At 43.3% G+C, this 10,033-nt stretch overlaps 1 protein-coding gene and 1 long non-coding RNA gene across 3 annotated transcripts; one reads left to right on the top strand and one right to left on the bottom strand.

Annotated features, from left to right (window-relative positions):
• Positions 1-15: 15 nt before the first annotated feature.
• Positions 16-5,031, bottom strand: LOC112072928 (uncharacterized). Its single transcript, XR_002894421.2, has 3 exons — positions 4,900-5,031; positions 3,720-3,826; positions 16-1,841 (listed from the first exon to the last, which is right to left on the bottom strand). It is a non-coding gene; the product is annotated as an uncharacterized lncRNA (long non-coding RNA).
• On the top strand, positions 4,342-9,721 carry LOC112072926 (tRNA-splicing endonuclease subunit Sen54). 2 transcript variants are annotated; one of them, XM_024140304.2, is made up of 11 exons: positions 4,342-4,623; positions 4,993-5,151; positions 5,384-5,447; positions 5,623-5,706; positions 5,921-6,019; positions 6,104-6,156; positions 6,289-6,390; positions 6,523-7,148; positions 7,347-7,407; positions 8,255-8,356; positions 8,552-9,721. In XM_024140304.2, exons 1-11 carry the CDS (start codon positions 4,568-4,570, stop codon positions 8,700-8,702), a joined length of 1,557 nt encoding a protein of 518 aa, XP_023996072.1. In that variant the 5' UTR covers positions 4,342-4,567; the 3' UTR covers positions 8,703-9,721. The 2 variants fall into 2 exon arrangements, with proteins under 2 accessions (XP_023996072.1, XP_023996071.1); XM_024140303.2 differs by having other exon boundaries at positions 8,255-8,368.
• The last annotated feature ends 312 nt before the right edge of the window (positions 9,722-10,033 follow it).

Here is a 10,033-nt window from a genome sequence, read left to right as displayed (position 1 = left end):
AGAGAGCTCCTCAGACTGTCCCTCCCTTGGGGGGTGGAGGGGAGGGACATTTACTGAGAGGAACAAAAAACAAACATAAACAAGGACCATGGCAGCTGGGGGCAGGCTGAGCCGTATGCGTTCCTGGCAGCCGTGGCCGACCTTGGCCGGGCAAGCCCAGACCTGCCTCTCAATGCTGGGTGGGAGAGGCACCAAGCCGCTTGCAGGACTTGGCCTGACTCAATGAGAAAAGAAAATAACACTCTGGGCAAACAAGAGCATAGTAAGCTCTTTCCACCTCACCCCGTTTTTTATTGATTCTTTTATTTATTTATTTCTCAACACTCATCGGATTCCAGCAAACGGCTTGGCTACTGCCCCCCTTTGCTTTTTACTACAGAGGATACTTTCTTTTTCTCTTATTCTACTCTTACTCACTCCTTTCCAGACTTTAATTTGATTTCTTTATTTCTTTGTTTTTCACAGTGGAGATGAGGCTTTGAAACGTTGCTGTTTTACATATCTTAGGGGCTCCCCTCAATAGGTGAGCTGCCGTGGCGACAAAAGCCATAAAAGCCCCCCAGGCCTGGTCGAAGCGTAGGACCCCCTCACTGCTTGGCTCAGCCAGAGCTTTCTCTCAGCACCCCTCCACGGCTCTGTCCCTCCATTCATTGGTGTTGCCTCTCACCCCAGCAAAGAGCACGGCGGTTTGCATCGGGTGCATCCACTAAATGATTTGATCGGAGGAGACGTGGGATGGAGTGAAACAGAGACCTCCCTGGTCATTTCCCACACCACATTACAGGCCCCAGTGTGAATGTCTGGGTCTTCCTCTCCCTTTTCATCTGTCTCTCACTTTCTACCTCTCCGTTTTCCTCTCTCTCCGTTCTCCTCTCTCTGTCTAGGGGTGAAGGTAGATGTAATTTCTTACCGAAATACATCAAAGGGCTCCTTTACTAGGCTACCCGTGCACATTCACCCACTCGCAACATATTTCCAGCCTCCAAACAGTTGTGAATGGAAAGAGACATCTGTTCCACAAAACACCACAAAGTGTAATGACATTTTGGTGATTGTCATTAGGCCAGAATTTATGCATCCACTGCKGTCCTTGCATGTTTCAGTGTCGGCCATTCATCTCTGCCTTGGCAAAATGTCAATATTCTTGTCGAACCACATCGCATTTTTGAGCATAGGCCATACCACCCGTTTTGAAGTCCATTCGTTCATTTTTCATGCCTCTGACATATGGTAGCCTAATGATAAATCATGGTGTAATAGCTTAGTTTTCTTGACATTTTGTTTTAATTATTGTGATAGGGTCATGTATTTTGCCGGGACGCAGTACCGGACTGTACCGCCTTACTTTCAACCGTCTTCCTCGCCCTCTCTATCTCCCACCCTCACTCTCKCTCTTCTCATCTCTGCCATCACTCATTTGCAGTGTGGGGTGTTAATGGGACTAGGTTGATTTGTGTGTGATGATGGGAATGCTTTATTACCTTACCGGTCMGAGCTTGTCAGGATTTCACATTMTTTTTTGTGCAGAATTATAGGATGTGTGTGTACTGTTCAAAACAGGTCAGAGGATACAAAATGAAGCATAACATAGGCCTACGTTTACTTTTAACTGCTGGCTTTAAGGTCATTAGTCAGTTGACAAATGGTGGTTRGCTTGATGTGTCAGCTGTGTAAAGGAGTTGATCAAACATTCAAACTGTGTGTGTTTGCGTGTGTCAGAATGCCGTTGCTACACCTGACTGGCTGCGGTAGATCGGATCTGGCCAGCCACCTCTTGCTGCTGTCTTTACAGCTTGGCCATGGGAGGGGCCAGGGTGTTTGCGTGGGTGATCTTTAGCCTCCTGTCAGGGATCAGACAAACACTTATTAACTGAGAGGAATGCAAACAAGCGAGAGCTAGAACACAGGACAAGACAGGGATGGAGGAGTAGGAGGGGTGCCCCCATCTTGTAAACTCCCCACATATCTGGATTCATCCAGAACATTCTAGAACAATGGAGTTCCACTGGGGGAGTAGGTCCTAGAACACTGTGACCTTTTATATGTTACAGAATACAACATATTACACAGCATGTTGCTCTTACATAGTTTTAGTAAGTTGCATTTGTACTCTTTTCTGTTACTCAGGTTAAAAGCATCTAATAATTGAATCCATGTTTCATGTTATCACCTGACACAACTTAATTTATAAGGCCACGAAGGTACTGTTCTCTTGTTGCAAGGTACCCTGTAGACTGTTGTGAGAGGTGTGAGGGATTATTGCCACCTGTTTTTTCTCTACATCCCTATAGTCACCATGTTATAACTTGTGAAAGTGGCTTGGGACTAGAGCAGGGAGGAAGGGCCATGGGTCATCCCCTTGTCAYACTGAGAGGGTGCCAATGCTAGTGCACTGAAACTGAAGACAAATGACAACAGATTTAACAGATTAGTGCCAGAGGACCCACAGCACTTGGATGAGACTGAGCGTGATGCTGAGGATGTGAGGTGTTAGACCCTCTCTGTGGTGTGCCWTTGTTTGCTAATGGTTTAGAGCTAGGYAGTCAGTTTTACCACTGCCCTCAAGATCTGTTTGCAAACAATCCTGATTGCTGGATATGTGTAGCYTATAAACAGACATCCTGAACTTTTCTTTMGTTTGAATGTGAACGTATGTTTTGGTGGACGGTAGTGGGGTTGGTACATTTGGTTTAGTATTTCATTGCAGGGGGCTGGATTATTTCCTACATTCTACTCGTTACATCTCCATAATTTTATTTGACTGGTAACTCAAGTAAATTAAATGTAAAAGGCCCAATGTACCATACCATAGTAAATACTGGATGCTGACTTTGTGTAAATTCCTCTGTCTGTATTTTGTCGTCACATTTGTCTATTGCTGGCAGCACCACATCAATAAGTCAAATTCCTGGTATGTTTAAATGGACTTGGTGAATAGAAGTGATTCTGATCCTAAAGAATTGTAGTCTTCAATCTAAAATTCTACTTCTCTACACTGAGCGCTATAACTTTGCAAGCAATAAGGATGACCTTTTAGTGTGACCTCTGGCAGTCAGCCCCTCAGTGTTACAGTTACTGGGGTCCTTAGGGCGTGTTTTGCAGGTCAACAATCCACACAAAGCAGGAATACCCTGCTCTGGCCGATTGAGAATGCAAAGGCCCAATTCAGTGTGTTAAACAGCAGATTAAAGAGTCAGGCCAACTGAAAGGCCACAGCGCAACCCCAGACCCAGGAGTTAAGGACCCATGAATAACATGTGGWGACTCACACACAAAGGTACTGTGTCACTCACASCAGAGAYGGGAATGTTGACGTCATGTCTCGCACRGGAATACGTCAAGGTGTAAAACATGCTATGCCACKGTTGACTRAAACCTTTTATTACATGTTTGAAATACTGTGCGTATGTCCACAAATATCTATACATGCAGCTCATTGTTGAGGATTTTTTATTTTACTCCAGACTACAGATGTGATAGCAGCATTACGGAGCTTTAATAATCTGATACATATTGTTATATCAGAAGTCTTTCCGCATGGGTGGTCTAGTTAGGCTAGAAGACACAGCATTGTCAGCTCTGGTAGTGGTCACCATGGAGATGGGCTAGACTTGGGGAGCTATCCGGCTTACTGGAAACATGGTTTATTGTTGACTTTCAGGGAAGGGGAGGGGGTCTGCTTGTGGGGTGAGGGGTGGGAGGGGAGCATGGTCTCTTACTTCCTGGTAGTATGGACGTTTGCTCAGCGGGGCATTCTCTCATTGTCCATGCATCTAAATGCATGTCTCTCACCTCTCAGGTCAGGTGTGATGACTCGTGGCCAGGCCTGTCAAAGGGCAAGTCGTAAGGATGTTGCACATATAATACATGCACCCTTCCAAGAGCCCTTTCATTCACAACATTAGTAAACTATTTATATTACAAAGTGAGAAAATCTAAATATGATAAAAATGCAGAGAAGGCATTTATCAATATTAATAAAAAATAAGGTTATCACATATGAATGRMATKYCAGTGGTACTATGGCGCAATAAGATTGTGTTTAACACTTGTCTATTTTGAGAATTGCAAGACATTTTTAGCCAGGTGATATCAAATGTTGTTTTTTTATCCTCATGCTTTGTTTATCAACTAAGCTGCAGGTCTGGGAGACTGTTTTCCCTGTGGCCTCATCACAGCAGATAAAAAGCCTTATTTCCCAGACTTCATTAGCATCAGTGATATAAGTGTATTGTGGCATTCCTGAACAATTTTTTTTAAATGTTGTGCTTTGCTGCCCTCTTGTGAACTTTATGAGAACTTCTCTCAAAAAAGTACAGTTGCGTGCACTAGGACCCGGTCGTCACTAGTTAACACAGCCACAATTATGGCTAACCCCCGTCTATTTCTACAATTTATCTTGTTATAATCCGATTTTGAACCTAACCCCATGCCTAACGCTAACCTTAAATTAAGACCAAAAAAATTATGTTAGTTTAAATATTTTTTTTACGATACAGACAATTTTGACTTTGTGGCTGTCTAGTGGAAACCCTAGGACGATTTGACAGTAGTCTACCTATCAAACATGGCTGACCAAAACAAAACATCAGCTAAAGTAGAATTCGGCAATGAATTACTAAAGTAAGTGCACAGTTTAAACGCCGTGTCTATGAATAGGCACTCGGTGAATCATTTCTTACATAATAGTTTTTGTCAAATAAGTTAGCTTAATTTCGTACAATTTTGTTGTGAAATTCGAGCTGTTATAAACGTGTTAGCAGCTAGTTAGCTAACCCATTCATAGACGCTAACGTTAACTGTTACGGACAACGCTAGCTAGGCAATCTGAATGTGGTCGTCCTGTCTTTATCAGCGCGGTCAAATATCTTAATGCATTTTTGGGGGGTGATTTCTTACCATATATAGTGCGAAAGACATGTAGCCAGTGCTGACACCAATTGTAAACAGAGTCAGTCCTTGCAACTTGTTGTGCTTCTGATTCAATGACAGCCCATCTGAGCTGTTCGAAGCCCGCACGCGCAGCCACAAGATCCCGGTGCGCGGGCAGAAGGATTTCATTCCCACTGGGGCGGATCAGCAAAGGGATAGGCTTCAGCAGAGTTTGGACGAGCACTGGAATCTAGTATCTGAGGAGCGAGTGGAGAGGTTGTGAGTAATAGATGGAGGAACCAAGGACGACTAGAGTGACGGCTACTAGTATAATTAGATGTCATCAACTTTAGACTGTTGGTGTGGTTAGATGATTATACCTAGTCTATATGTGGTTAGATGATTATACCTAGTCTATATGTATTTGCAGCTAAACAAATATGTCAGTTCATTGGTGTTACTGCTTTACAGCTGGTGGCGTGACTGACTCCTTGTATGTTTTTGTGCCCAGAGGGAACCTGGTGAAGGCAGTGTGGATTCCCAGTGACATGATAGTGGAGCTGCAGTCACCAGCAGTGAGTAATGGTCCATCAGAGAGAGCGAAGGACTTTGTCATGACAAGCTCTCTGCCTCTGCTGATGTCTATTCGAACTTACCTAGAGCTCACCTCTCATTAACATTTAGTATAGGCTAATGTCTAAAGATTTCACATGAAAACTGACATTACATTACTTCTCTGTTCTGCTGTAGGGGAAGTTTTGGCAGACTATGGGGTTTTCTGCCCATGGTAAGCAATGTCTACRTCCAGAAGAGGCTCTCTATCTAATGGAGTGTGTAAGTGCATGGGCTCAGCGTTGCCAATAAACATGTTAATCAGGGAATTGTTACCATCTCACACCATTCAGGTTATAATTATYCCTGGTCGGATTGTTGTTCACCTAATAAAGACATTTCCATTAGTTTGATACATGTGGATCCAAATAAGACAAACAGAGTTTGTCATTTTTATCTTAGAATTGTTATCCCTTGTGATCCTCAAAATGAATAGGGAAACCTGCAGGTGTTCTACCAAGACCTGCCACTGTCCATCCAAGCGGGCTATGAGAGATTTCTATACTCGAAGACAATGAGTATACAGCATTACCAGGTATGAGAAAAGACAATATAATAAAATTCCAGCTAGTCTAAACTTATGATTTGACCTAACGTGATGATTTTATTTCCTCTAAAGGTTTTTGGCCATTTGAAGCGACTTGGTTATGTGGTGAACAGATTTGATCCCAGGTARTTGTCTCCCTCACRGGCATGAACTAGTCTAGATTCTAAGGCCATTCCTTTCCTTTAACTTKAACCTTTTCCTTAGTTGCATGYAAGCRAMTGTATTTATGATCTGAGGATTGGTGTTGTTCCCTGTAGTTCTGTGCCATCGCAGTATGAGAGGCAGTTGAACCTGCCCCAGTCCCGAGACAGATCAGGAAGACTTCCGAAGAGGAAACGCAGCCACAGCCCCACCTCCAGGTGAGTGAGCAGACACAGACACACCCAGTTTATATTTAGACATGGTTTAATCACTCAGTCAACCGACACTCCTCAAAGCGATTACTGTTCAATGTGAAACCCTGCCGTTCTGGCTCTTCTAATGCGCTCCAGGCACACAGGAACACAGAAGGGCCCCACTTCTAAGAGAATGGAGGAGGAGAAAGACTGCAACAGAGAGGAAGAGGACAAGAATCCTGACTCTCTTCCAGATATTTCAGCCCCAGACATTGACGAAATCCAGACAGCATCACACGTAGACCCCACCACTTCAACCGAGGGTGGCCAGGGCAGGAGCTGGTGGTCAAAGGAAGGCTCCCCAGASCCTGACTCTGAGCTGCCAGGTCAGCCCCAGAGCTCCCCTCGCTGGGACTTCAGCTCCATCCCCTTCCCAGACCTGGGCTCCAGACGCTGGCTCCCCAGCAGCCTGACCTCCCCAGACCCCTGCYTGCTRCCCGGGGCTGTGGGGTCAGTGGGGGCCTGCGATGTGGYCCCCTGGYTGCAGAGGCTCAACCTGCGGGAGGTGAGGATGTCCCRGCGTGAGTGKGAGAGGGAGCGGGACAGGGACCGGTACCGGAGGGACATYAACCAGGACAGAGAGGTACGACGTTGCAGGAACTGGGCAGAGTACCAGGAGCTACAGGAGAGAAGGATTCAACGGAGCCGCAGAGATAGGCCAGCACACCTGTGGGAGGGGCCTGTCACACCCCTACATGACCCTGCACAGGTCACTTCAACCGGTAAAACTAATCTGGACTTCATTGCTGTCAATGACAAGTTCATATAAGTTTCAATATCTGTTTACTCTCTGTGATTCATCGTTACATGAACTCATTATCCCATGTGGTTTACCGAAGTTGAATTACATTTTTCATAAGCAGCATCTTGAATGGTTAAATGTCTAAATGGTTTTGACGTTTCGTCCTTCTTGGACGCAGGTGAGCTACTGGATAAAATCAGTGTGATCAAATCCACACGGCTGCTGGAGGGAGCATCCAGGTATTCCTCTTTAGTATCTTATCTCGAACCCTGAAGTGAATTTAGTAGGAAATGCTAGCTGAGTGTTCCATCCCGGTTAGTGGTAATTGTCTCTCCCTGCTCATTCATCATAACATCTATTAAGATGCGTGAAATTACAGTTAATGAAAATGTACGCTTAATCCAGTATRAACTAATGTATAGAATTTATTATGCAGGAGACTAAATTCACAAATTCTACAGCTCAATGGCAGAGTMATGTCTTAAGTGTAAAACGAATAATCACTCAATAATCCATGCTTTCTGGGAATGCTGTAAAGTTGTGGGCAGAGCTAGAAAGTTAACTGTCAGAAGTATTACAATATAAATGTACTTTTAATCTGTCTTCATATTTCAAGACATTCAATGGGTTGGACAATTCTCTTCTCATCTTGAAAAAAACGTATACTAAGAACGGGCAAATCAATTCATCCACCATAATTAACACAATGGAAAAATCTAAGGATTTATTATGTAAATATTTAAATAGTTTGGGCAACAGAAAAACAAATTGATACAATTTCAGGCCAAGTGGCAATCAATAATACAGGCTCTAAGGATGGGGGTGTGAGCATGCGGGTCTGGGCAGATGAGATGTAGTCATTATTTGTGTGTATCTGTAAGTTGTTATTCGTTTTGTATATGGAGTGGAAAAATGTATAAATAATAAGACGAGTGAAACCCTATACTGTGGGTTTGTTGAATATGATTAACATTATGTCCTAGGATGATATATACAATATGACGTAGAGGTGCCTGCCATAGAAATATATTACATCTATTTCTATGCTGCCTGCCTTGTGTTTGACATTGGGCTTTGTCTTCTCAGTTTGAAAGRTTCAGAGGAGTGGAGAATCTGTTTCAACATTTACCAACCCGACACGGTCGCTGAATTCAAGAAGAGTRCTCCTGGAAAACCCTATTCTCGCATGTGTGTGTGCAGGTAAACATCCCAAAACTGGCAGGGGGTGTTTGCATACTTTATAAACAGTAAAAAATAATATATTAAAAAATAATAACATTTTCAAAAGAGATGACACAAGACCACCTGCCATCGAAAGTAATCCTAAATGTACTATTATCAAATGCTACTGCACGCTGAATAATGTCTGCTGTCTTCTCCCAGTTTCGATGGTCCAGTGCCTGACTTGTGGACACTGAAATTGCTGGCTTTCCAGAGTGGGGACGTCCCGGTCACCTATGCAGTGGTGGACCACGGGGACATCTCCTTCTACTCCTTCAAGGACTTCCAGATACCCACAGACACGTCCTTCTGAGGGCCTGACCACAGTAAACAGTCACACAGCCCTGGTTTAACTACTGCACCATGCCAGGGCTGCCTGCGGTGGATCTGAAACTCTGCAACTGGAACTAATGCCAAAGAAATTAACGAAACGGAATTCTCTTAGTGAATTGATGGACTGCAGTCCTCACACTGTTTGATGCTGTAGTATGCCGTCCTCCTGTGTTGCAGACTTATTTTAGTGGCATATGATCATCTGCATTTGATTGAAGGTAACCTACATTGTCACCTCTCCAAACAATGTCACCATGTCTTATACCAAGCATGGTTTTGTAAAGCCTCTGAAGATTTTGAACCGAATTGGCTCGGTTTTCTTCTGCCTTTATCTCATCACAACCATTGGTTTTCTGGTATTCATATACTGTATCACGAGTGGCTTCACTATGTATACACTTAGTATAGATGCAGTATGTGTAGATCATACGTATATCTCAGCCCTTTATTTTTGTCTATCTGCCCATATTTTAGATCCAATCAGCTTTACTGCCTGGCCTTTTGTTGTTGTAACCTCACATGTTTAAGTTACCTGACTCTTGTTCTCATGTTTTTGTTTCAAATTGCTTGTAAATGGTGGCCTGTATTTTTTGAGTTTATCGTCACATTATGTCTTTGTGGTTGAGTTATTGTTGCATTGTTCTCATTGTCCTTCCTAACAAAACCAATCCCCCAAAACCCAAGTAGTGCCTACCATACACTTCTGCCCATTACATAAAGAAAACAACCTTTATTGTACTTTTATGACATTCTGTCTGAAATCTATGGGACTAGTAAGCCTGTGTAATAACATGTTCTTTCCATTTCCTTTGGGTGGCCTAATCTGAAGATGTAAAGCACATACTCTTCTTTCTTATATCAGTCCACAAACTCAGTGGTGTTAAAACATTGAGATGAGGTTACTGACCACAACCTGCTCCTCTCGTCTCTAGTTTACCAGCAAACCCTGACCAGCAGTCCATCTGTGATGTGCAGTACAATAAATACACTGGATCTCCACCCTTCAGGATCACATTGTCTCTAAGTCAATAGGTTAGGAGGAGATTTGATCCATAATAGAAGGGCCATTCCATGAAAAGTGCCTTTTGATATTTTATGTAGAGATTGTGCACCAATATTGCATTTTTAACAGCATGTTCTATTAAATTACGTGCCCTTAATATAGACCACATGGAGAATTCAATTAATATGAAGAAAGGCATGCTAGAGTGCCAAAATTCAGCATTAACCCTGTGCTACTTCTAGGAAGATTTTAGCCCACTTAATCCCAACATATCTCCATGTTTCCACCATCAATGTAAAGCTCTAGTT

Source organism: Salvelinus sp. IW2-2015, unplaced genomic scaffold (assembly GCF_002910315.2).
Source record: "Salvelinus sp. IW2-2015 unplaced genomic scaffold, ASM291031v2 Un_scaffold2092, whole genome shotgun sequence".
Classification (NCBI taxonomy): domain Eukaryota; kingdom Metazoa; phylum Chordata; class Actinopteri; order Salmoniformes; family Salmonidae; genus Salvelinus; species Salvelinus sp. IW2-2015.
Note: the sequence above shows the minus strand (reverse complement) of the source record. Positions and strands in the feature narration are given on the sequence as shown.